The sequence below is a fragment of the Anoplopoma fimbria genome, chromosome 18 (assembly GCF_027596085.1).
Source record: "Anoplopoma fimbria isolate UVic2021 breed Golden Eagle Sablefish chromosome 18, Afim_UVic_2022, whole genome shotgun sequence".
Classification (NCBI taxonomy): domain Eukaryota; kingdom Metazoa; phylum Chordata; class Actinopteri; order Perciformes; family Anoplopomatidae; genus Anoplopoma; species Anoplopoma fimbria.
In genome coordinates, this window is record NC_072466.1 from 11131857 (window position 1) to 11159751 (window position 27895).

At 40.8% G+C, this 27895-nt stretch overlaps 1 protein-coding gene across 1 annotated transcript; it reads right to left on the reverse strand.

Moving 5' to 3' along the window:
- Positions 1-185: 185 nt before the first annotated feature.
- On the reverse strand, positions 186-27787 carry afg1lb (AFG1 like ATPase b). The gene is made up of 13 exons (XM_054618628.1): positions 27666-27787; positions 27117-27427; positions 22880-22943; positions 22660-22761; positions 22283-22410; positions 18356-18455; positions 14661-14719; positions 5742-5824; positions 4836-4906; positions 3372-3472; positions 2395-2535; positions 1129-1236; positions 186-753 (listed from the first exon to the last, which is right to left on the reverse strand). Exons 1-13 carry the CDS (start codon positions 27775-27777, stop codon positions 607-609), a joined length of 1527 nt encoding a protein of 508 aa, XP_054474603.1. The 5' UTR covers positions 27778-27787; the 3' UTR covers positions 186-606.
- Between the last annotated feature and the right edge of the window lie 108 nt (positions 27788-27895).

Here is a 27895-nt window from a genome sequence, read left to right on the forward strand (position 1 = left end):
AAAAAAAAAAGTATAAGAGGCTTCTCGGATGCAAAAAAAATACATTTTATTCAATGTGGCAAAACCAAATTTGGAAAAAATTTTGGTAATTGACAAATTGCCAACAACTACTGGGCTTCATGGGTGGACTATATGGATTAATATCATGCATAACATTTTAAATTCATACCAGATTTTATACAGAAACGGCACGTGGACCAATATTCTTAAAAACAGGAACAGCTTGAGAATATTTCACGCTTCTCACATTTGCTCACTAGAGGGCGGTAGCCAGCTACTCTTAGTGACACTTTGTCTCTCTGAAGTGAGCTCCTGTTTGCGTTGTGGTTCACACATGTTGGGGAGGTTTCCATATTCTTTAAAGTAAATAGTCCACAAGGGGGAGAAAGCACACCTCGTAGAAGAGGACCGAACAGTAATACGGTATAACACACATGCATGAGATCAGATCCAACGCAGGTATTGAGTTTTATTATAGATTTACTGCAGATATCAAGTCTTTTCTTTTTCTGCTAGTTATGAACTTCTTTTGAGTAGTGTTAGTAGTGAGTGAGGTACTGTGTTGTGTGGAAGTAAACATGATTATCAGGCGGTCAGCAGTGGATGTTAGGCGTTCATTTGTTTCTTGCTGTGACTGCGGTCTCCTTTCATCCAGTATGACTCGGTTTGCATCTCCATCAGTCTGGAGACGGTCCTCTGGAAGGCAAAGATCTCCTCCTCGGCTGTAAACAGAGTCAGGCGCTCGGCTGCCTCCTGAAGAGAGGAGCCAACACCAGGATTAACGGCCAATACACTCAAACCCAACTAAAATTGAAACATCATTTGTTTAGAGAATCAGGATTAAGTCCGCAGAAGGTTGCCTGTTTGATTCCTGGACATGCAGGATCAATCTGTGTGAGATCAAGACCCCCTTTTTTTTTTACCGGAATGCCATGCATTGTCACCTCCTGACTTTTCAACACATATGTACAATGTCAGTTTGTTTGACTTTTATCCTTATTGAAGTGCAACCTACTATGAGGTGAACTGAACTATCATTTGAAGATACATTTGTAATATTTACAGATATTTAGATTCTGGGAGCTGTGTACATTCATTAGTGATAGGGAGTGATGGTTATAGTTTTACCCCGCTGAGGCCCAGGTCATCCAGCAGTTGTCTGTCCCTCTCGTCGTCCCCTCCAGTGTGGACAAACAGCCGTTCTAAGGGAGAAGCTGCCAGCAGCACCACTCTCACCTAGGACACAAAGGGGAATAAAATAGACATAGGAATGTCCACTTTATTTATGAAGGTTACTTCCTCTATTATTAATGGTTGAGTGATCAATATTAAATTAGAGCAGTTAACCCATTCATTCATTCATTGCCCCCTTAAAATGACAGTACTTCTATTTCTGGTCAATTTGATGTGTTTTATTGCATCCCTTTTAAGATTCATGTGCATATTGACTTTACTTTGCAGAATCAGATATAGAGTATATAAACAGTCCATAGGAGGTGAGCCAATATATGTCTGGCTTCTAACTTAAGACTGTATTGACTGCAGTGGTTATATAATCCAGTAATAGTACTTTTTGCAGTGAACTTTTGATTGTGCACTTCAATGATATGATGCGCAACATCTCCTCTTTTAACTCTCCTAGAACAAATCCAAAATTGGAGGGCACGCAGTCCGTTGTAGTCTTTTCCTGTCCTGTTTGTTGGCTGATCCAAACAACACAGTAATGGACATGCAGAGAAAAGAATGGATGATTGTGGTGTAGAAATGCTTCAGCAGCTCCTGAGGCAGGTTGAATTTCCTGAGTGGAAATACATTCTCCATGTTGGAAGTCCACTTAAGGTCCTGGGAGATGGCACCCAAACACAGTGTGGTTCAGAGTGGTGATGGGGGGCAGTGTGGAGAGGCCACTGTCATCTACACAGACTTAAAAGCGTTCAGCTCCACGTTGTTCTGATCCCACCACAGGTCCAGCTGTTCAACCTACCATCTGTATGCAGACTTGTCACCTTTTCAAGATCGACACCTAAGGTGCAGTCGTTGGTGTAGAGGGGAAAAGAGCAGTGGGGAGAGCACACATCCCTGGGGGGCGCCAGTGCTGATTGTCTCGGTGTCGGATGTGATTTTCGTGACCCTCTCTTGCTGCCGCTGGTCCATCGGGAAGTTTGTGATCCGCTGACAGATGGAGGCTGCAGTGAATTTGCAGAGAACCCAACACCAAGGCTGCCATCCTAATCATCATCCTCTCAATTGATGTTTCCATTGCACACGGAATAATATAGAATAGAAAATTGCCCCTGCACTACTTTCTTGAGCTTCCAACCTTTACGCATTAATGCAATTGTGATATGATTTGTTGTTTTTTGTCTATTTTAATAGATTTAATAGATGGAGCACCTTGTTGTCGTAGAAGTTGTCTATGAGGGTGGTGAAGCGTCTGGCCTGGTCCTTCAGTGTCAGTGTCAGCGTGGGAACATGGCGAATGAATACGGTGTCAAAGAGCCGTGCCATCTCCAGGTAGTCACTGGCACCCAGAGGCTGCAAAACAAGTGAGCATGTGACATGAGCTTCCATCTACAGCAGCAGATCACAAAACAGATAGTTAATAGTTTCAGTCTAGCACAAATGCACTGCACCCCGGCAAACACAGTATACATTTTGCAAACTGAGTGTATGGCCTAAAAATGGAAACTGTATGATGGGGCACCTTTTGCAAAAGGCTCAGGGTGATGTTCAGTCCCTGTCCTTGGTTCTTTGCCATTCAGGATGATTGCTCTAAAAATTAAAATGGACATGCCAACATACAGTATCTAGTCGGATGGAAGAGGAAGCCTTGAAGCTCAGATGCCTGCAAAAGCTCACCGCTGTCCATCAAGCTTGAGACTTTACGCACACTGCAGATTACTGTACCACACTGCTTTATTTGAGGCACAACAGGCTGAACTATTCACTAAATTGTCAATAGACTGCTTTTTGACATTGAGCAGAAAATAGGACTGAGATTGAGGGAAGGTGATTCAGTTTGAGAGCAAAGGCTTGGACAATAAGTACACAGAGGCAGGAAGAAACAGAATAATAAAGAGGCAAGAGAAGTGCTTTGAATTTGAGCAGTTTTGATTAGTGGTGAGTGGATCTTGTGTGTGAGAACTGTGCGCGTGTGTGTGTGTGTGTGTGTGTCAGAGTAAAATCTGGGCTCCCTTCCTGCGTTGTAATTGTACTTTTATTGTAACTAGTCATATATATTGTCTTTTTCTTATATTTTTTGTTTTAAACACATTGAGAAAAATCATATATGTAGCTAAATATATTGATTATCTGTTTTGTTTTACGATTACAGAATTAAAAGACAAAACAAACCAGGATAAAACACTCACTCTGCCACACAGCTCATCAAAAGTACAGTCAGCGATGGAGCCACAGGTCTTTTCCAGAGTCACATCTCTCCCCAGAACAGTGAGCAACCGAGGGCCTGTAACTATGTAAACACAAACCCCAAAACATAACTGATGCTCATATCGTACAGCCTTTATCTTCACATTTACAGTTGAATCATTATATTAAAAATAAATCTAAAAAATGAATCAATCTTAGACAATAGATTCAAATCCTCCTCATTTCAACCCTCTTACAAAGTAAGACTGACACAGTCAATGAACCTGTAATTTCCCGTAACCAGTAAAACTAAACTTGGCGGCTGAAACCAAAAAAGAACAAAACCAAAGATCTGATCCAACATTTTAAAAGCTCCTAAACTGGATTTAAAGGGACAGGTCCCCCAAACTTAAAAAAATATATATTTTTCCTTTTACCTGTAGTGCTATTTATCAATCTAGATTTTTCCGGTGTGAGTTGCCTAGTTTTGGAGAAATCGGCCGTATAGATGACTGCCTTCTCTTAAAGATAATGGGACTATATGGCACTCGGATTGTGGTGCTCAAAGCGCCAAGAAAAATAAATTTGAAAAACTCAACAGCAATGTCTCTTTCCAGAAATCATGACCATGTAACTCAAGATAATGACAAAGCAGTTTGTCATGGACGAGAGGTTTGTGTATTTACTGCTAGCTCACCTAGCATCACTGAGCTAGCTAACGCTCAGCCATTCATGCTGTCACCGGCACAATCCTCTTGTCTATGAGTTGATGCACTACAGATCAGAGGGATGTTTTACTGATTTTTGGGGGTGAACAGTCGCTTTTAAAGTCAAATTTAAACTTACTTACTAACTTACCTAACTTTTTGAGGCCTTAGCTTTAGTCTTCTGTTGTTTTTTTTTTAAACCCTTTTTGGTAGATTTCTGCACAATATAAAACCATACTGTTGCTGTAAATACTCAACAGAGCAACAAATCTGTGACTGAGAAGTCACCAGCAAATGCACTTTTTACTCCGGTTTGCTAGAAACTCATTTAATTTTCATGTAATTAATTTCATAGAATGAAAGTTTATACTCGTGTTCATATGGGGGTAAGAGCCACAGAGTAGGGAAGTCAACAACATTGTAAGGTTTGGCCTTTTTAATGTTTTTTGTGCACAAACATATTGCATATTGACAGCAATATCTTTTAATGTGGTAAAATGTATGGTTCAAACCAATCTTATCACAGTGGATGAATACGCTGTTGCACAAATAAACCCAATTGCGTCAAATTTATTGACCAGCTGCTTATGTTTGAAAACCTTCAAAAACCTCACTTTATATGACTTCATTGGATTATGCTATTTGTCTACTATCACTCAACAAGGTATATGCCAATAGTGTTATCATGCTGCATCAGTATAAATTATTTACAGGGGTCATACAGTATAAATTAAAGATGTTTCCTTTTAACGTCCTTACCACTCTTTTGACTTAAAGCCAGCTCCTCAAACAGCGCATCCAAGAAGGTCTCCGCACCAGGCTCTCCTGTGCTGAACAAGACACAGGCAATGAAACAGAGAAGACAAAATAGGATATGAAATTAATAATGTTGAAGTGGCAACATCAAACGATTGGCAGAAAGGAGTGCACAGGAGGGTGGGTACTTAGCTTTTCACTCCGTCGGTAAAAACAGGATGTTAGGCTCTAAACCTCGAGCATTAGCCTGTGAATGCACGCCAAATGAGATTGTAAAGTGTGCATGTTTTTGTCTGTGTGTGTGCTTGTGTTTTAACTCCATGTAAGAGTGTGTGTCTCTATTTACATACAGTGAAAAGACGAAAGCACTTGAAAGCTCCAATACAGCGATGAGCAACAGCAGTGTCATTCATACCATGTTTGTCTGTGTGTGTGCGTGTTTCTAACAGCATATATGTAATAACGAAAAGTGGAAAACTAGCTTTTAAAGCTCTGCCATTTTCTCATATTCTATTGATTCCTCTTTCCTTCTTTTCATGAATTTCTCATGGTAATGTAGGTCTTTATAAATCTGCCAGTGTGTTTCTCCCCATTTATCCATCTGTTTGCCTTCTCTTTCTGTCCTTTAAAAAAAAAAAAAAATCAATCTCGATGATGTGCAAAAACATTTCCTGTGTGTGTATGTGAATGTTTGTGTGCATGTTGTGGATGCAGGTTAATGTTGACTCTTTACCAGACCTCTGCTCATCCTCAGAGGTGAGCTGGACAGCTGAACAAATGTGACCATTATTAGTGTGTGTGTGTGTGTGTGTGTGTGTGTGTGTGTGTGTGTGTGTGTGTGTGTGTGTGTGTGTGTGTGTGTGTGTGTGTGTGTGTGTGTGTGTGTGTGTGTTTGCATGTGGGTCTTACAGGTAATAGAGTTTCTCTGCTGCAGCGTCGTTCAGCCTCCTGTAGTCGATCCCAGAATCTAGGTGGATGGTGTGGCAGTACTCCTGTACACAAGCAAACATAAACACAAACATACAGTAAGATGTACAATACCAAGAACAACATTGCATTTGCCTACCTCGCCTGTGGTACTCAGCTATAAACCCATTATTTCCCACTGAAGATGGTAATCTTGAAAAAACAAGAAATAACTGTGGTCTAATTTATAACAAAGGCTAAATAATTTCCCTAAAATAGCTACACACTATATTTTTTACAAAACAAACACATGTAATAGTGCATTTCTTAGGGACTAAGACTGAACAGCAGAACAGTGTACGTGAGATTGATGCAGATAAACTACAGTGTGCGCGTGTGAGTGAGTGAGTGAGTGAGTGAGTGAGTGAGTGAGTGAGTGAGTGAGTGAGTGAGTGAGAGAGAGAGTGAGAGAGAGAGAGAGAGAGAGAGAGAGAGTGAGTGAGTGAGTGTGTGTTGTATTGATGCTTTCAATCGTTTCTGTTCAACAGTGGAGCTCTATAGCAGCGAGGAATAAGAAATATTTGGCTTTTCTTACAGAAACTACTTTAGGAAATATGCAATACCAACGACTTGTCCTTAAAGTAGTTTGTTATTTCAGTATGGCATCAAAGTTGGTATCAAATTTCACTAAAATCTAGTGATTACAAATTCAGTTTTAGTTTTTTTTTTCTTGTATGAATAAATATTTTAAAACTTTGTAATTTAACTTGATAAAGTCTGTACGAAGTATTGAAAATATCAAAGGGGAATACTGAAAATGTGCACAATAGAAATAGAATACACCTTACGAGGCTTTCAGGTTATATGCTATTTTTTCAGTCCAGATTGATCATCTCTTGAAAATCTCTGTCACAGAGTTTGTGCGGAGGTGTCTATTTTGTGAGTCTTGCGATGCCATGCTACAGTATGTGCCAACATTATAATACAGTTCTCTACTGCTCATCTGTCACGGACAAAGAGGAAATAAGAAACAAGTGAACAAATTCCACAGGGCGACACAGAAAGCAGGAGACATCGTTCTCTCCTCTGACAGCGCCGGGGTTTGTGACACTTCTTCATGGTTTATTGAGTCGATCTATTGTTCCTGCAGCTATTCAAGTGTGTTAAAGCGGCATTGAACTTGTGATGCAGAGTTCAAACTTTTCCACATAGTGTAAAACGTCAACAGGATTCATGTCAGGGAGTGCACCACAAACTATAATCATCATCTCCACCATTCTATCAAAGAAAAGAATGGAATTGCATATCATCCCATCCAAGCCACTACCGGCTGACTGAGTTTTCAACGACAGCTCGGGGAAATTATGAAATCAGTGAATTTCTACCACTGCCCCCCCTTAAGCTGCAGGATAATTAGTAATCATCACAAAGCAAGGGGACGGAAATACTCTATTCTTCTCCGCTGTCAACTTTTTATCTCCATGTCCGCTCACACAAACGGGGTTCCCACTCTGAGCCAATTGGCTGAATCAGGCTTAATAACAACCTGACAAACTCGCCCTCCCCCACGCACAAAAGGGAGGTGTCATTTCATCAACCTACTGTGACCCCACCAACGGGTAAATAGTCCCTCCAAAATGAAGAAAAAAAAAAAGAAAGAAAGAAACTTGTCACTATCGCCGCCACATCATTAGAGTCTCAGTTTGTCTCTTCTCCTGCCATCTTCCACTCCCTCCCTTTATGGACAGTCTCTACCTTCGGTAAAGGCGGCTGATGCATTTCTTGACGGAGAAGAGAGGTACAAATAAGAGAGAGGAGAGAAGGGAGGAATGGAAACACAATCAGTGGTGATGATTCCATTGGTTATTTATAATCAGATAAGGCTGAGGCCCTGCGGGTCATTACTTGATTATCCATCTTGAGGGGATTGTCAAGTTCTTACTCCTCCAAAATTTCCTCCGCCTACACATTGTGGTCTCCCCCCTCCACCATCACGCTCCTCTCACAGACTCAAATCCTCGTCAGTCTACTTGGCCACTTACAGGCTCATCTCCCACTTAGCTTATTCTGTATATCGTGCTGTTCAGCTGGACAACCACAATGTGATGTATTTCTCTACGTATATATGTATAAATATACATACATACATATAATATATATATATATATGTGTGTATATATACATATATATATATATATATATGTGTATATATGTGTATATATATATATATATATATATATGTGTATATACATGTGTATATATATATATATATATGTATGTATGTATGTATGTATGTATATATGTATATATATGTGTATGTATGTATGTATGTATGTATGTATGTGTGTATGTGTATATATATATATATACATCTTGTGTGTAGATATGTATGAATATATGTGTGTATATATACGCATATATATTTACCAAATTACATATATGCTTAATGAACAAATTATCATGATACTATTGTATTAATAGTATCCAAATACTTGTAATATGTCACAGCATCTCTGACATGCCTTTGCACCTGTGTTGACTTTCGTCGTTCTACAAAGACTTTCTATCTCACCATATTGGCTCAAGAGAAAAAATAACAAAGTTGACCTGAAGTCGCATTGTGTCTTAATTTTAAACGGTTAGAGAATTAGTTGATGAGTTTCTCAATAGAACATAAACTGACAGCAATTTTTTTATATTTGACAAATTGTCATTTATCAAGTTAAAATGCCCCCAAAAAATGAAATGATCCCGGACCCATGGAAAAAATGCAGTGGAAACTGGCTTTTTTAAATTGTGTCAGCTTCTCAAATGTATCTAAAATATTTTGAAAGCAAATGGAATATATTTGGGTTTTGAACTGTTGGTTGGACGAAACAAGCTGTAGTTGTCATGTTGGGCATTTTGTGAGGGGTAATTTCTTAATTGTTTTCTGACATTTTAAAGATTATAGAGATTAAATTGGTAAAGAAAAATAATTAGTTCTTAGTTTGATTTTCACCATGAGTCATGCCAGAATATTATCTTTTTGTACAAGCGGTGTGAAAACTAGTCCTATATGTAGCCAACTCACAGAAAAGCAGCATGGAAGCAGCGGCACTGCAAATTAAGAGTTTCACTACTTGCTCGGGTGCATTCACAAACTCACGGACACAAGAGGGGAGGGAGAGACTGAAGAGAGATGACAGACATGAGAATCAGAGTCTCTTAAGAAGAAAGTCATCCGAACACATGTAGCTCCAATCATGTCATTGTCCAAGCTGTCCGCTGCTGTCTCTGGACAGACGCTTAGCATAAAAACAGAGTGGCTTTTTTTCTCTTTTTTTTTTCTTCCAGTCGCCGCCTCCCCTCTGTGCCCGCTCCCTCTACACCATATCTTTCTCTGTCCTTTACTCCTCAAAAAGTTGCTTTTGAGTTTTTCAAAGAACGCGGTGCTATTGAGCTGCAACAAAAGCCAAGGATAGCTGACTATTGGGCCCTGATGAGGTCCACTCCCTCATTACCCAGCAGCAGAAAACATTTGATGCTTTTTTTGTTTGGCCCGGAGAATTGACCAGGCCTCAAAGAAATGCGGGGTGGGAAGGCTGAAAAAGAGACGAAGGGGGGAGAGAGAGAGGGAGAGAGAGGAGGAGGGGAAAGGTTGTCGTCCATTCAACCATGTGTGTCTTACAGCCTTGTGTGGAGGGACAGAAGAAAAGAGGGAGGGAGGGATAGAGGGGTCGAGAGAGAGAGAGAGAGAGAGAGAGACGGGGGAGAAAAGAGAGAAAGCTTAAAACACTGCCTTTATGCTGGCAAGTTCTGGACGACTCTTCTGACATCAAAGTGTTTTCAGTAACTGGGGAGCTGCTCTCTGTGTGTGTGTGTGTGTGTGTGTGTGTGTGTGTGTGTGTGTGTGTGTGTGTGTGTGTGTGTGTGTGTGTGTGTGTGTGTGTGTGTGTGTGTGTGTCTGCTGATTTTATTCATTCTTGGGCTGTCGGGGGGGTACGTGACAATGTGAACACCCTAATTACACCTAATGATCTATTCCCTTAAAGTGTGACCGCCTTGGGCCAGCGATGGTTTGTTCTGAGGGGTCGTTCTCACAACCTCCCCCTGCCTCGGCTGCTCCTCTTGGGGAAACATCTTTTGAGTCGGAGGCCCCACCTTTCGTGATCCGGGACCCCACTGGACCCCCCACCCTCAACCCCTCTCGAGCTCTGATGAGGCCCAAAAAAACGAAACCGCTCCAAATCTCTGTGGAGTCTGTGCTACCTGCACCTGGCCAACAGAGGCTCCATGTGTGGGGAGCAACACACAGATACTATCTGGAGATCGCTACAGTACTGAAAGCTCTACACTGGCTTCAGGAGTTTAAGAGGACAGATTTAAAAAAACTGCCTCTATGTTATAAATAATCAAATGGTTTGATCTAGTATAATATCAACTCACCAGACCTTTAAAGGAGTTCTTCACCAATTTAGCATTTTCACTCCTATAACCTCACGTTGGACAGTTAAAAAAAACAGCAGAACTAAAAGGTCTTTATCTTTTTTTTCCAACCGATTTCTTCCTTGTCAAAACAACCTGCCGCCAACATTACCCACAATGCAACTCCACTGCCAACAGTTCTGTCAGAAATAGTTATAGTAGCGGCTAATGTAACGCCGCTAGCCCCAAGCAGAGTTGAGCACCTCCAGATCGTTTTCATTTTAAAACTCTTCAGGCCCAAACGCACTGAAATCAGAATCAGTGTAACGCATTTATTAAGTACATCTATTGTTTTAAATGGCAGAACACGTACCAAAAGCGTTATGAGGCGCATCAAACTGCTTTGATCTTGTTTCGATTTTGGAGGGTCAAATTACGACCCAGCGACCAGACCCCTGGTTTTTTTGTAGCTACAGTACTGGGTTGGAGAGAGCAGAAAGGATTTTTTTTTCCCCAGGGGATGTTATTTAATTAAAGTAATAAAGTATTTATAATAATAATAATAATAATGATAATAATACTATGTTTTCACCAGTGAAAAGACAAACAGCGGTGGCGGCAGGTCACATCAGGTGTCACTATTTGGCATAAATTCTGTTTTATTACTTGATGGCCGGTTTGTGTGCTCGCTGCTTGATGGTGTCAGTACTCAGCCAAAGATAGTTTATGAGCTTCATTCTGTTACAGCACTCTACAACAGCGTTTTTGTAGCTGTAAATTAATTAATTATCTTTACAATCTACACCACACTATCTAATAATCTACACTTTAAATCTGATTCATTTTGATTTATTTTCTTGTCTTTACATTTTATTTATTTGCGTTTTAGTCTGCCATTACTCATTTCATGTAATTGACTCTGGTGTTTAGTGTTGATGTATTACATTAGGCAGTTTGACTTTCACCAAATAAAGTTGTTTTGCCTTATGTGAGCACTAATATCACCAACATTGTATTACTGAGGTATAAAAACCTGCTTAGGCTCCAGTAAACAAGTAAGTTGCCATATCTTCATAAAAAGAGAATCTCTTTTAGAGTCTTTTCAACTTCATGATGTTACAAATGTGTAAAAAAAAAAAGGCAGAACATCAAGAGGCGTGCGGGTTGATCAAGAGTCTAACAGATGTTGTAAATATACATGTTAATGAAGTTAAGTGAAAGCGACATGTCTGAATTAAGTGTTGCCTTCAGATTGCAGGTGGCCTGCTTTACAAATGAACACATACTGGACAGAATAATGCACCTGTGTGCACGCATGCTTGATCAAACACATTTCACGTGCACACAATTATAATGAAACAGTGGAAAACATCAGTTAGGCAGCAGGTAACTGGATCGATTCAAAATTAGACGATGAATAATACAGAGCCGGAATTAATTCCTTGTGTTCAAAATGAGAGAAATTGATTTGTCCTCTATTAATTGTTCAGTTTGTAGAAGTGAGACACTAATATGGGAGAGGTGAGGTACGCCCTCGAGGCATACGGTGAGTGGCACTGCCCTGCCATTAAATGCTCTGGAAGACAATGAGAGTCATCAAATATCAACATCCTTTTGATTTGAACAGGCAGGCTGCCGGCTCTTCACAGGCAGTCCTTCTCACCAAGGTCTTCATTGGAGGACCACAGCCCCCTCATTCCTCAATTTTTCTTTTCTATCATTCGGTTTTTTTATATATATTTCTTTTTCTCTCATCAGCAACTGCACAGCACACGGCAATTATTACCAATGACACAAAAAAAGAGAAGGAGTGTGGATCAAAAGAAGGGTTAAAAACAGGCGGAAACACAGATACTCAAAGTTGCCTCAGGGTTGTTGTCATGTTTTTCCTTCCCTCGGCAGCATTGTAAAGTCACTATTCTGCTACCAAAATACAGAGACCTGACCTTGGGTAAGTAAAGCCAGCGAGCAGAGCGGGATAGTAATAGAATAAAGAGCGGGGATGGAGGGCTAGAGAGAGGATGGGCGATGAGGAGTGGAGTGGAGAGGGAGGACAGTTTGTGAGAGAGAAAGAGTGTCTTAGTTACAATACTGGCAGTATCCATTAAAAAAAAAAAAAGCCCTTAAACCCTGTATTTTTCAGAACTCTGAGCTTTGCCATGGCTACAAAGAAAAAGAAGCCTTAACAACTGAATAGGTTTCCTGATGGAGTCCACAGAGACACTAAAAGGACAAGAAATTACAAATGACTGAGTGGATGGAAAAACTAGAAAACATACTAAAAATCGAAAAAGTAGTCAGAAACTTTTAGGTTCAGGGAAGTTATATGCTTCCCATGTCTGAGAAGTGGGTCTGCAAGAAAGTTTGTACTTGATCTAATTATTTTCTTATTTCAAAGATAAGGAATTTGGATAAGTTCGGGGGGTGGGGTGTGCGAGGGAAAAGGGGGTCCCAACTAATCAGGAGTCAACAGCTAAATGGAGACGTCAACCCAGGCGGACAGAGGCGGTGGATTAACCTTTACCACTCCAGCTCAGGTGATAGGGAGGAGAGGTCAGAGGCTATTTTTTACTGTTTAACACCCTCATTCACTCCCTCTGCCGCTATAGAAACACACTCTAGCACGCACATACGAAAGCGAGCTGCATCAGGGAGGAGGACCCACACCACCGGGCCCTGCAAGCATTAATTCAATCTATCAAGGGTCAGCTAGTTAGCAGCGTGACCTCGCTAAAACACGCTTTAACTTTACATCATGGTCCGCTATAGAGAGCGCCGTGCACCCCCGAAAAAACCCCCGACCCCTAAAACCAGATGGCCTCACAAAGGGTAACATGGAACCCTGAAAGAGAGGAGGTAGTGCAGGGCAGAGAGGGACAACAGGCATTCAGGACCTTGATGAGGGTGGATTAGAGAGGGCAAGGGTGCTGCCGGGAGAGTGGGTGGGGAGCAGTGTGACTCCAAGGCCTCCCGGGTTGTAGTGCGTTTACGTAGGTACGTGTGTGTCCATGTGTGTGTGTGTGTTTGAAGTTACAGCGGTGTTCTGATGACCCTGAAACTGTCCGTAGCCGGGGCACTGCAGATCAACCATGTTGGTCTTATTAAAGCACCTGTGTTGCACTTTCCCACTATTATTTTCTCATTCTTGACACTACTCACAGTGAGGTTTGTGATGTAATGGGTAACAGGTACAAGTGATGGGATCATCCAAATCTTGCAACAACATCCTTATTATAATATCCTGACTTTTATTAGCGTGACTAATAATGCACATTTTGAGCCAGACTACTTGGAAAATCCAAATCACGTATTATTCTTACCAGATGAACCTAAATCTGCTCAGATGTGATGCTATGCTAAACCTTTTTTGCGCCGAGTCTGTTGGTTGATCTAAAAATGTTGCTTTCTAAAAAATGTGAAGAACTTTTTCGTTCATTTTGTACTGTATATTTTAAAACATATTAACGACTAGTACATGTAAGTACCAATATAGCCTAGATATTGTTTTGTTGGAATATTTATAAACCAAGACCAATATAACAGAATATATTGCTAGGGCTTTAATCATTGTGCTTATACAATTTTGATAACAAATTGGTATTTAAATTTGTCTATTATCTATAAAACGTAATGAGAATTTAAAAAAGGTTTGCCTCATTAAGGCATAAAATTAAATTAGAACTTTGAGTGGTGATTTTCAGTACTTCAGTCACAAGACAGTGTTTTCCTGCTCCATGATATCAGCTGTAAGTGTAATTCAGCCAGACGTTTGCTGAGAACTTACAGGTCTGTATGTAAAAAAGTGTTTGTCTGTACATAAATTATGCATTACCTTGCTTTGCTCTTAGTGTGTCATTTTTCTTATGAATAGTGTACTAATATACATTACATCTATGCCTGATACACTAGTTGGATATTGCTTGCCATTACTATTTAGACTAAATACCAATAAAAGGTGCAAGAATGCTGCCCTCCTCTGTTGCAAAATTCATGACAAGAAATTATTATGCAATTATTTATGATCATGATCACTCCAAACACATCAATGATCATCTGAGATGCAGGCAGGATAATGGTGCTACCTGCTTAAATTGCAAAGTAGATTTTTCGCTGGAAATGCTAACCACCGCATCGCTCCTCTCCTCTCCTCTCTTCTCCTCTCCTCTCGCCCACTACTCCCCCCTTTACTTTTGAAATGCAAGCAGTCTGGGTCAGTCACTCAGCTCATCCGCCCGTCTCCCATTCACATTACCTGCGCTCACTCACGCTCTTTCCATCTCCCCCTGCCTTTCTCTCTGTGAGTCTTTCACCGTGCCCTGGTATGATCAAAGACAGCTTTGTGACACTGTGCGAGGCATCCAGGAAGCAGAAAACATCAAACCACTAAAGAGCAACTTGCGAAACAAGACGGACACAGAGGGATGAGGCGCACATGCAAGTGTGTGTATGTGTGTGATTGTGAAAAACAAATGAATTAATTAACAAGACAAGAGAGAGGGATGACTTTGTCTCTACCTTCAGCACGTCGATGAAAGGTACGAAGGTGTCCCTCTGAAGTCCGTTTTTGTACAGATCTGAAAGAGGAGGGGAGGGCTTGTATTAGAGCTGCTGTTTAGCCCCCTAATAATGTCATTCCCTCGCCGCAGATTGGCAGATAAAGTGGCTATTGATGAACTGAAGGATGGGTGGGGAGGCACGACAAAAGGACCGGGACCAGGAGAGAAAAATGGATTTCTCTACCGGCAGCGGCAGCAACATAAAATTCATTACATTCCCAAACAATGGTGGCGAGAGAAAGGACTGTCGCCTTTTCAGCGCGGACAATGTCCACAGCAGCTCTCTGAATAGATGTTTCAATTAGCTCGGCTGGAACAAATTACATCTGAAGTAGCATCCCTGATAGACAGATAAAACAGATAGGGATTCACACACAAACACAGACAAAGACACACACCCACAGACACATGGGGAGGCTTAATCTTCCTCCAGCTGCGAACGTAAACAAGCAGTTGATGTTGATGTTTGGGCTAAAGCTTATGACAGTAGCCTCGGACCGGACGCACTCGCTAAATAACTCCTATACTGTGATGGACTGTGCCGTCCATGAGACATGACTATTGCCAAATAATAGTTAAATACTTTGGGACAAAACCTTGTTTGCCTTCTTGGCGAGAGTTTTTCAGGGGATTGATACCACTCCGATGTCTGTACATTCATTAGAGGACAGTTAGCTTAGCACAAACACTGAAAAAAGGTGGAAATAGGTACAGGTTACCAGCACCTCTAAAGTTCACTAATATTATATATCCTGTGTTAATCAACACACGAGCCGAAGTGCTACATTGACCAGTTGTGGTTTTACAGGGGTTTGTGTCCTGGACTATTACTTGGCCAGGAGAAGTGAATTCCTAAAAATAGTCCGCCATATAACCTCCCGTAAAACCACAACCTGTCGCTTTTACACTTCATGTTTTTGCACAGATTAAAAGAAATAAAAAAAATATGCTGTTTGTATGTGACTTTTATAAGGTATAAAGCATAGCAAATAAGCCTATTTTCAAAGTGTCAAACTATTTATTTGAGATAGCAAAGGGTGGGAGCTTTGCAAAGTTTGCAAAATCATACCAGGTGCCAACTATTTTTCATTTTAAAAGCCTATTCATAATAGTGTACTATTGATGCTATAGATAGATGTAACCAATGCTGCTAACAAGGACACTTGTTATTTATGAAATTACTAAATAATGTAATGGACTCAAGTCCTTTAATGTAAACTGCATGTGATCCACTGCACTGAGGGTGTTGCACTCCAAAACACACACCATTTATCAAGCTGAACCTCCTCAATCTCATTAAACATCTTCAGTGTATAAAAACAATAAAACGCTACTTTAACAAAACCCTTTTCCTAAATATCCCCTCCAAACACATCTAGAGCTGTTTGATACCGGGATCTCCACATCAATAAAGATGGAAAATGTATGCCTTTCATGTCCAGTTGTCTCTTATGGCTTTCAGTGTTCCATTAACCATGTAATTAATACCAAGTAGCCTCTCTATCAAGTTTGCATGGTTTGGTGCTTTGTTCTTAATGGCTAGTAAATATCAGAGACGGCGTCTTTGTCCACGAGAGCCATCTTGCTGCCATCCACTTCCTACCCACTCAAGACTTTGAGGCATCAACGTCTTCCCCGAGAAAGAAAGACGTCAGATAGCACATCGTGCATTTATCTCCACCTTGATCGTCGCCTTGCTCATTCTTCCTCCAACCTTGCTCCACTGGCAGTAAATGCAACATCAAAGCTTGTTTAGAGGTTGTTGTCATGTCTCTAAAAGGGAGAGCTGTCTCAAATGTTCCTCGCCTTTTCCTCTGCTTGTTTGCTGTTAACAGGAATTAGGTGGCGTGGTCTTGTAGAGCAAAATTGATCCTTGTTGGAGCGAAGCACTTTTGGACAAAAGTATTAAGTGAACATTAAGTGAATAATTCAGATGTATGTAAAGTAGGTGAGAAATGTGCTGGTTCAAGAGGAGGCGAAGCAAACATTGATGTTCCAGGAATATTACTCGCTATTTCAGCAGCAGGTAGATGGTGTATGGCGTAGTTAAGAGGATCTTCAGGGATAAGGCATTGTTGCCTCCTCCAAGGAGCTTGTGTTTTCGGTATGATTTGTTTGTTAGCGTGTCAGCAGGATTAAGGAAAAAACTACTGGCCTGATTTTTATGAATATTGGTGGAATGGTGTAGCATGGGCCAGGGAAACAACCACTACATTTTGGAGCAGGTTGGCCTTGGCGGAGGTCTGCGCTCTCCGACTGCCCTTCTAGATTGACATTGTTTCACTGTCAGCCTGAGCTGAGCTTTCTAACAAAGATGGAGTTCATTTCATTATAGAACTGGAAAGAGCTGACAAGTCTTACAGTAAGCAGTTGCTTGTTGCAAAACACTTCTACAACAAACCATGCTCTATTCCCCATACACCCTAAACTGTAAATCAAGAAACTGGAAACAACTTCAGATACCACCTGAATATAGCTGTATGAAAAAATAAAAATGGGTAAATAAAATAGCACTTTGGAAAATAAATGAAGTGATGTATTGATTATGTGCTCTCAACAACACATCAATCATTTCAACTTTTTATCTTTACACCAGAAAAATGTGCTGCAGCTAAAATTTTGTTGGTTTGATATTCCAGCAAAGATAATTGAAGAATTGTGTAGAAACCCTTCAGTACACTTTTTCACATTCAGTGTACATGACAGGATGAATATGGCTGTGGGTATGTTAGATATCTGCATGCAAAAGGGAAGATAACTGGCTGTTCCAATAGAACTTTTGTATTCAATTTTATTTTTCTTATCAATGATTTGTCAACTTTCAAATGGCTTAAAGTGCAGCTTTTTGCAATAAAACGGTGACTTGGTGCTTTATGTGGATGCAGTCAGCATTATAACAAAAGAGTAAAGTTGGTGTTAGAAAGTATTCTTTTTGGATGCTATGGATCAGAGATAGAAGGGGTTGTCTACTAATATCAAGATCCCTGGCTCTTCCAGTCTGCATGTCGAAGAGTTTTTTGGCAAGATACTGAACCCCAAAATATTTTGGGTGTGTGAATGAGCATTAGTTTACATCCTGATGATGGATGGCACCTTGAATGGCAGCCTCTGCCATCAGTGTATTAATGCGTGTGTGAATGTTGACATGAAGCGTAAAGCGCCTTGAGTAGTCGGGAGACTAGTAAGGTGCTCTATAAATACAAGTCCCTTTACCATTCACCATTTTTTAATTATTTTACACAAATCGGGAGGATTTGGTTCGAAACTACCTTATTTGTTTGTAAGATAAACAGCAAGAAAAAATATCTTCAGATATATGTTGTGATGGAAATACTGGAAAGATTCTGCACCATTATGCAAATGTGTTATATGTTCCTGCAATATGAGCAGAATTCATTTTTTGTTGTCGCTACTTATACTGCTGTGGTGGTTTCTGTTACTAAGATGCTCTACTTTTACTAAAGGGTGCATAGGGGCAAATTCTGAGAAAAGAAAAGAGTGCTATGACTGTGTTACTCTCTGCAATCTTGCACTAAACCATCCTACCTGTTAACTAAGCTATATGTTTGGTAACAAAAATATATTTAAGAAACAGAAGCTAAAAACACACATAATAAATGTACAATGATTGTGCTTAGACACCAGTCGTCGTACCATCAGGGGGTCTGTTGGAGGTGGCCACTACCACCACTCCGGTCTTGAACAGCGTCTCAAACAGCTGCTTCAGGATCATGGCATCAGCAATGTCGGTCACCTGATAGAACAGAATCAGGGAAGAAGAAGAGAGACATTCATGAACTGTATAATTTACCCTTTTCTTGCCACAGCACGTGTGTGAGTGTGAATGTCTGAGGTCAAACCATGCCATGTTGATTAGGGTCATTCAGGTGTGCTCACTCAATCCTTTGTGTCTTGTCATGGCCATTCACACTGACACGTATTCACGCACGCATACACATACACGTACACACACACACACCTAAACCACTTGAACTGACTGCAAATGGTCACGAAGCGGCTTTCTGCTGAGGACAAGTAGCTGAGGAAAGGCAGCATCCTCGAGCTAATCATTTTAGCGAACGCGAGAATAACTGAACGCGAGCAGAAAACAAGAGGAAGAGAAATTATGAAAATGGAGCAATGTGAATTCAGACTGGGGTCACCATGGCAGACACAGCTTCTATCCAAATGGCCAAATAAAGGTGCGTGTTGTATGAACTACACAAGGCTTTTATACATAAATCCAATTGAATTGTCCACTTCCTTTTCATCTACATTATTTCTATGAGTCCGCAATAAACAAGGGTCGATGACAACACTGAAAGCAAGGGCGTTCACGAGACGCTGGCCGTTAAATGAAGAGCTCTGACCTTTCTATTAGTGATCCAGTGCTCTCACTTTTGTTCTTTTATCCCTCATCTCTCCATCTCTTTCACCTCTGTTGTTCTTTTGCACAGTAGTCAAAGCCGCATGTTCAATGTATAACAAGCCTTATTAAACATGACATACGTTACCAGATGGGTATATTCTTAAAGAATAGAATTATTTCTATTGTTGCTCACAGGCGAAAGTCTCATGCAATTTTACATGTGTATTAAATACATAGGTAAATAATGTTTTCTTTCAATATGACACACAAATAAACTAAGTGACCTTCCCCTGAAAAATGATTGCTGTAGAAAGAAATTTTGAGGAGAAACATTTTAAAGAATACCATCCACATTTCAAGTAAATTGAGATACATTTAAAGTTACTTTGCTATTATCTTAAAGAAAGGACACGGAACCTTTTAAGAACTGGGATGTCTTGAATAAAAGGATGACGTCTGTGCCGCCCTCTCTTACTCCCTCTTACCTACTTTCCTGTACATAACAGGCACTTCTGATGGCCATACCCCCAGCATATGCCTCCTTTCATACTCTGGAGAGTCTTCTGCTTTTGAATATTAGCCCCACTGCCCTTGCCAATACTTGATTAACATTTGTGTTAAAGCCTTGATTTTCGCTAAGGAGAGGTGGCTAGGGGCATCAAATTAGCGTGTGTGTGAGTGATTGTGTGTGCGGGTAATGAGAATCAACAGAAAGCCAAGGCTCTGTGTTTCTCTGAAGGGGCCCCCATTTCCTCCGACCGCAGGATTTTATTTTCATTTCAAAAGAATCATTTAAAAATGACCTTTTATACAACCTGGATTTGTTTATTCATGTGCCCTCAACATGGGCATAGTATGAGGGGCAATATTGATTGCTGAATGAGTCGGGGGAGAGGGAGAGAGAATGGGTACCCACAGAATGAGAAAGGTGGAGGGGACTGATGTAGCACTTGTGGAACACAAAAATAATGGTGCAATCTCCGTGAGCCAATGCCGATATTTAAATGAGCATCCAATTACTCAAGCGTCTGTCAGTTTACAGCGAGCCACACGGGTGCCAAATTAAACCTCTTTTGATGTTACACCTCTTTATGTACACAACCTATGAGCAATTTTCACAGAGGCTGCACTGTGACTGAGGCCCTGAGACAATGACGCTCAAGCGTTTTCTTCTCACTCTTCGTTTTACTTCCTCGCTCTCTTCCCATCTTTTCCATCTCGGACCTCTCAATGGCGAGTATTCATTAGGGGAGCTGGGTGCGGGCTGCAAAAGGAGGGAGGGGGGCCACAAATTACTGATAATGGCATGGCGCTAATGAAGAGAATGGAGAAATGTCATTAGCATTTAAGAGGATAAGATCCATCTGACCCGCCGCCGCCAGTCGCTTTCTAGCTCCACTCACTTAAGGAAGCGGGAGAGTGCGACTGATACCCAGAGCCTCATTTGCATGGCTGAGTGGAGGAGGATGCTGATTGGTATAGACTCCCCACCCACCCACCCACCCACCCCAACTCTCGCAACCTCGCAACCTCTTGTTTATGCATCACAAACAACGTGCACATGTCTGCTTGTTTCCCCTCCATTCAGCGGTAGCAACAGTCGACACGCGAAAACAGCAAAGCTGGCGACGGCAAACAAAACAAATCAATGAGAATGCACAAACAGCGCCGCAGTTTAAAATGTGAAAGACGGGTGGATGAAAGGAGCAGCTCTTGATCCTCACAGATGCATAGAGGGTGATTAGAGAGAGCAAGCGCACCTTCTGTGACCTTTGACCTGCTGGCATTAACTGTAATGATATCAGTGGGAGAAAACAACATTGTGCTGCTAACAGATGTGTTTGGCTGGCTAATGATGAAGACAGAAGCACACATCTTTCTCTCCTCAGTGAATGACTAACTACCTTACAGAGAATACAGAGAGCTTCAGTGGTGGCTCTCTCCTTTGACACCAGAGAGTAAAAATAATGAGAAGTTCTGCAGCACTAATGGCTGACAGCGCCTTTCAGTTCTGTAAAATCCAGATTTCAAAAACTGTGGGTGACTTGTTTTTTATGGTTTGGGAGCAAACTACCAGTGTGAGTGCATAAACAAGCAACAGGAGCAGATCACTGACTCAACTGATCGCTGCAGATTCAACTTAATGACAAGGAAATGTTATACATCAATACATGTGACATTCCTCATGTATTTACTGCTACTGTATTAGGGAATCACTATTTTAATACATACTAAGGCGAAAGGGATGTTTCATTGCTACTGGAAGTCATTTACAATTATGTAATATTCAAAAAAGGCCACTAGGTGTCCCCAGTCCTGTTTTGTGGGGGTATCAAGATCTTAAGCATCCAGTTGTTCAGAAGGGAGAGACACTGGCTTTAATTGAACACGAATAGTGATCACAGATAGAACACTGAAATCTTAACTCAGGATACAAAAAGTGCAAAATTTTACATGTTATTTTTCGGTTTCCGATATAGCAAGAAAGAAGGGTAAACCATAGAGCAGCTACTACGACCCACAAAAGAAACAAAACAGTAAAACATCAGATTTCGATCTGATCTGATCTGTGAGTTATATACTGTATGTCAAAGTCTCATTTCCTGTGGCTTTCTACTGATTCTAGCTTTGTGTTTGGTTCTGATATATAACATATCTGCTGTTGGCTCGCCTTTCCCACTCAATATAATGTACAAATTATTACTTCAGCATGACTGTAGGTCAGAATTGACTGTCTGTTTATCTGGAACATTATTTGACACATTGGTTATTAAATATCGATAAGCATCATGGTTGTTTGGGATTTTTTTTTTCTTTGTTTAATCCTTTAAAATGCCATAAGATATTATCTATCCCATACACACAATATGCTCCAAATGACGTATTTACTTTAAATATTTTGCACATTTTAAGGACTTTATGTGTATTTTTTTTAAGTATAACAATTATGCATCAGCATGCAATTTAATATATAGTTGTACTAGCAGTGTATTTACCAGTATCACTTATTACTTAGTACTAGTGTCAGAGTAGTACTGTTTAATCAAATGTATGCAGTTGGTACATGGTTTGCTACTTGCAACTAATGTTCAAGCAGGTTTTAAGAGACCACACACACACACAAAAACACGCACAGACCCATACACACACCAACACACACACACACACACACACACACACACACACACACACACAGTAACAAACTCGCTCACCTGAAACTCATCAAAACACAACAGGCAGGTTTCATGGCTGATCTCCATGGCAACCGGTGATATGGGGTCATAGTTGAACATTTTCCCTAGACTCCGTTTTGGCAGGCTTTGTTTCCTCCGATGGATCCCTTTAAGCAGAACACAAACGTCAGGCACATCTTACAGCACACCTGCATCGGCAACCTAAACCCAGTGACAATACTGAATAAAGCCGTATTTCACCTGTATGCATAATGGTAGACAATTAGCAGGAGGGCTTCAGGACAAACAGAGATATAAATATAGGATCTCCAGCGCACAAGGAGTCATTAACTTCCATAAAGTCAAACCAGCAAATCTGCAGCCGTTAGCGCTGGGAGTGGGAGGTTAATACTTACTTTTATGGATGTCCAACATGAAGCCATTGAAGTGGACTCTCTTTTTACGAGTGTTTTCCACATGGGAATAAAACAAGTCCATGAGCATGGTCTTCCCTGTGCCTGAGAGGGATTCAAGAAAAAAATGTTATTCTAACTTCTGTCCTGAACTAAGTCATCTTGTAGAATTTGGCAGCAAAGAAAATACCATGGTAATATTTATATTTTTTAATGATCCTACCAACATCTCCATAGATGTAGAAACCTTTGGGTGGTGGTGGTGGTGGTGGTGGAGTAGGTTCCTCCTTTAGGGAGGAAGAGGAAAAATTAGGAAATGACTAAAGTATGTTTGTTTTACATCACCTCTTTTAACAGCTGCTTGTCCTCATAAACATAATGCACAGCCGTTAACCATAAATCACTATGGTTATTCAAAATAAATTCCTTAATAAAACGGGCACAAAACACTATAGCTGTTGACCTACATAAACTTCGTTATATTCATTACCATATAAGACTGATCCATCGTTTAATAAACAAAGTATGCTGAGGCATTAAGCCACCACTACAGTGTGAGGTTTCACATTCTCCAGACTAGCCCACTGCAGGGGAGGAAGACAAAGGGGATCTAATCAACAAGACAAGCCAGGGTTCCCACGAAAGAAAAGCATCATCAGAGGAACAATGGGGGGATTTGTCAGACAAAACGGAGAGGACTGGATGAGGCTCCATACGAGATGGAGTGGACTTGTCTGTGCAGCCTGTTTAGCGCTGCTAATTGTGATACGGTACTGTTGCATTGAGATGCTGCTGGAAGTCATTGTGCTGCCTGCCTCCTATCATCAAAAGGTCCTTGCTTTAAAAAATAAAAAAAACGTCTTCTGTGGGACCAAGCTGAGAATATCAAGTAAAGCCAAATAGCTCTAAGCCATGTAAACACATGTGTCATCAGTTTAATCATGTGATGATAACTTGGAGCATATTTGTACATAGGAAGACAAATGATAGATGTTTAATACAGGGTCTAACAACAGTGTGGTTGAGGATTGTCCATCTCTGTAACCGGGCAACGCCAAATAGCTTTGGAATTAACTAAGCACTAAATGGAAAGGTTTGTCCTCTTAAAATTCAATTTAGCAACTATTTTATGGAGACGGTACACAGTGTCCACCGACAAGGAGCACTTGACTCCGGTAAATGCGCACAATGGCCAATTGAAAACCAAATGAAAAAAACAAACTTGTTACCCATCCTCTCTCTCTGCCCTCTCCCTGCTCCTCCCCTCATCCCCCCACCCTCCACCCCTTCATGTCGCCCGTCCTGTGCTGGAGTGAAATACTGGAAGAGCAACAAGCCGTTCCTGTCTGCTCTGGCATAACAGTGTGTGACTTCTCCCTGACTTCCCAAGCTGCCCTCTGGCATGGCGGGGTAATTGTCAGTGGTGGCTGGAAGCCATTCTGCCACGGAAGAGTGGAGAAGGACAAGGCTGTCCCACAGCCACTCTGTCTAGCTGAGCTCTGTGGCCTTGTCTCACCTCCTGGAGGAGGATATAGACTGGCACATGAGTGGAAAGTTCACATGCAGGACATGGTCACTTTGGCTTAGAGATGACTTCAGGAGAACTGCGTCTGAACATGTTTATCTACAGCCAAAAGCGCAGGTCTCTCACTAAGAAGGTTAAAGGAGTGATTGTAGGAGTCTACGTTAGGTTTAAGTGGTACAACTGTCCTGCTGGAGACCTACAGTGAACAGGAGGACTGCATGCAGGAGGACTGCATCATAGGACTCTCTATGATGCAGGTCTGACTTGTAGAGAGTGGCTCCCTCTAAACAATGGCCCATTGTTAGCCGACCATCCGCAAAACCACGCCACATCGGGTCAATATTAAGTCAAGTGTACTCTCCTCACAGACTTGGTCAGTTAGCGAGGACAATGGCGGCACTTCCAAAGAGAGAACAGACACCGAAAGGACAGTGGTATGACCTGATTCAAACCAGATTCATTGCATAAGTCCTCTAGTCAGTGTGTATGTATGTGTGTGGGACAGACAGAGCAAGAAATAAGGTGCAAGTGGAGAGGGGGGCGGTGGTGTTGATAGCCTAACACCAAAGTATTTGTCAGAGTCCCGAACCAAAAGCAAAAAGGACAAGAATGGCCCAGACAATGGGGATCCCCTCATTACCGCATGGAGATGGTGAGAGACTGAGAGGGGTGCCGGACGGGCCCAGCGGGAGGTCTGCCCTGCTGCCTTCCAAAAATCTCGGCCTAACCCTATGTGTCTGTGCCAGCCAACCAACAAAACAACTCCCACCACCAAATACTAGACAGTCAGCTCCCCTGACCTAAAAACAACAACAGCCCCCTACATTACGCCGCTCCAAAATTCACATGCACAATACACTTCCCAGACCCCTACCCTCCCTTTGACCAGAGCCCCATGGCCACCATCAGTGATACAACTGGAGTACAGTGCAGTGGACTCTGTGAAGTCCTTATGTTAGACGTCAATGGGACTTTATAACAGAAAGAGAGTCCAGATGCCACACACCGTAAAGGACTTGAAACAAATCCATGCTGTCGTGAAAATTGTTAACGTATTGTAATAACTCACTATTTTCTACCTAGTGTTAAATATTTTCACCTTTCAACATTTTATTGTGTCAGAATTCTTAGTAATTAATCCACAGAAAATCCCTTAATGGAAGAATAACATGTCTCTACAGTTTGTAAACTACTTTTTGCATTATGTTCAAACAATGCCAAATATCAATGATATTTGGCCCCTCATGAAGACCATGTGAAATGTCAAGATAAAGGTCTACTTACTGGCTTTTTAATCAACATTTCAACCACATCACATGGTCTTCATGAGGGGCGGGAGTTCGCTCAGTTGTCACAGAGATGGACCTGTTGACATACAGGTCCAGTAGCTGGTTTTTTTGGGCAATACCAAATATCAATGACATTTGGCATTATCTAAAATATCAAGTGACTACTTCTATTGAGTGTATATTATGTAAAGAATAGTGAAAGAGTGAATGTGGGCATGATTTCAGACATTGCACTCATCGAGAGCATGACCATTAACTATTGAACTGGAAATAGGAGTTTGAAAAGACAAACCCCCCCACTCAAAGGTCTACTTACTGGCGTTTTCTGGACATTTCAACCACATCACATGGTCTTTATGAGTTTTTCCTCAGTTTTCACAGAGATGGATCTGTTGACACACAGGTCCAGTAGCTGTTTTTTTATATTACAACAGCTACTGAACGTACTTATCAACCGATGCATCTTTTTGAAAACTGACCAAACTCCACCTACTGATGAAGACCATATCCTACGATTGAAACCTCTGCAAAAAGTGAGTGGAGTTGAGTTAGGTTTGGTTTGTCAAAGCTCTAGTCTAGATTATATAGGCCTGGTGGTTTTGTAGTGATTGGTGTAATCTGCAAATTGAACATGAAAATACTCATTCTCCCACATGAACTATTACAGAGCAGAAGCTGAGTAAATGGTAAATGGGGTGGGAATGTATTAAGTTTTTGGTTTGAGAATTCATGAACCTGGCTGAAATGAAGAACTTGTTGCTCTGGGAGAATTAGAGAGGGTGTGTTAAAATATTTTTGTTAGTTTATGTTTCATTGAGGTCCTTGCCGCGAATCAAATCAAACTTAATCAAAGTGACACATCAGGGAACTGGTTGCTTTATCTCATTAATGTTAGGTCTCTGGTTTGGTCTTGACATTTTTTTTTTTTTTACATAATACTGTTTAATAAGAATCATGCATTGTTTCCATGACAACTATCTTAAAATACCTTGAAACCACTTTCTCTAAACAAAGTTCATTGTATGTTGTGGAAGATAATTCGTCGGCATGAGCACACAGTGTTTTATTGAAGATTGTTGAGGATTTAATTATCAGACCATGTATAGTGGTTATACATGGTCTGGTGATACTTGATGATGCCCTTGTATGTTATGCATTATAAAACGTACTTATAAAGGTGTTATAATCTGCATATAACACTGTATGATAATAGTTATACTGAACGCATAAATATGCATAATGCTTTATAACAATTATCATAACACAGCATAAAGCATTTTATTATGATTTATAAGGTACATTACCATAAATGTAATAAATGCTGGTCACTCACTGACAATTTATTTGCAAGGATCATAGTGTATTATAATTCCCATAGTTGTAATACATTATAATCTTTGTATTATGTATTATAACAGTGATTATAATGCATTACAATGCCATTAAACATTATTCATAGTGGACATTGTTTGATTTAAGTTAACTTAAAATTATTGTACAACATTTTGTGTTGTTTTTGCATCCCTTTTAATGATATGTTTCACTTTACAAACTTAAAATTATATTATCATTATGATGCATTATCAGTTGTTTATAATGCATTATAGAGATTGGCGTCATAGAAAGTGTTACCATATCTCCTTTACCTTAGTAGCAGATCCAGCGCCTTTGTTTTCAGCTGTTGTACTGTGGGGGTCTTTATCATCTTTTGATTGTTGACTGTTTAGCCTTGGTGGAGGCGGAGGTGAATTAATGTGGATGCTGTTATTGTAGTTCTCCAGGGTGTGCTGCAGCTGAGACAGCTGCTGGAGGACATGTCTTTGCTGAGCATCTTTCCTCAGGGAGCCACATTGAACTAGGCGATTATAGTGTCCACTGAAGGCACAAGTACCTACTGCTGGAGACTCAGAGGAGCAGGAGGATGCGGATGAACTGCATGTCCTCCAACGAGAGTAACCTTGAAGCATTACAGCAAAGGCATTCTCTGTTAATATACACACAAAGCTTACATGAATGTGTTTCTAAGTACAGTTAGATGCAGTGCAACCGTGAATGGAAAGAGAAGGCGCATAAGTACATAAGTACATAACCTTTGAATCACGGTTATGTGCGATGTAGTTACCTAAGAAGACAGGTTTTATACACGAGGTCAACTGGATGACCATCGACCTACAATTAAACGGAAAGAAACTCACCGTTTCCAGGGCAAACGGCTGACAGTCGAAATATCTTCGAGGTCAGAACAGTGTGTCTTATAGAAACAAATATTGAGTATCTGACGGCTGCGTGAGCCGTGTACGCCGCCATGATGTTTCAAAACGCGAAACTTTATTGACAATCACTTGACAACTAGAAACCACATGACACACATGGAAGTCTTGAGGAGGTTTAATCAGATGGAAACAAACTTCATATATATTTATTT

Coding starts and splice junctions, on each gene's coding strand:
- afg1lb (XM_054618628.1), bottom strand. CDS start 27,777: ATGGCGGCGTACACGGCTCACGCAGCCGTCAGATACTCAATATTTGTT. Junction 27,428..27,665: donor AGCCGTTTGCCCTGGAAACG/GTGAGTTTCTTT, acceptor TAATGCTTCAAG/GTTACTCTCGTTGGAGGACA. Junction 18,456..22,282: donor TGTGTTTTGATGAGTTTCAG/GTGAGCGAGTTT, acceptor CTGTTCTATCAG/GTGACCGACATTGCTGATGC.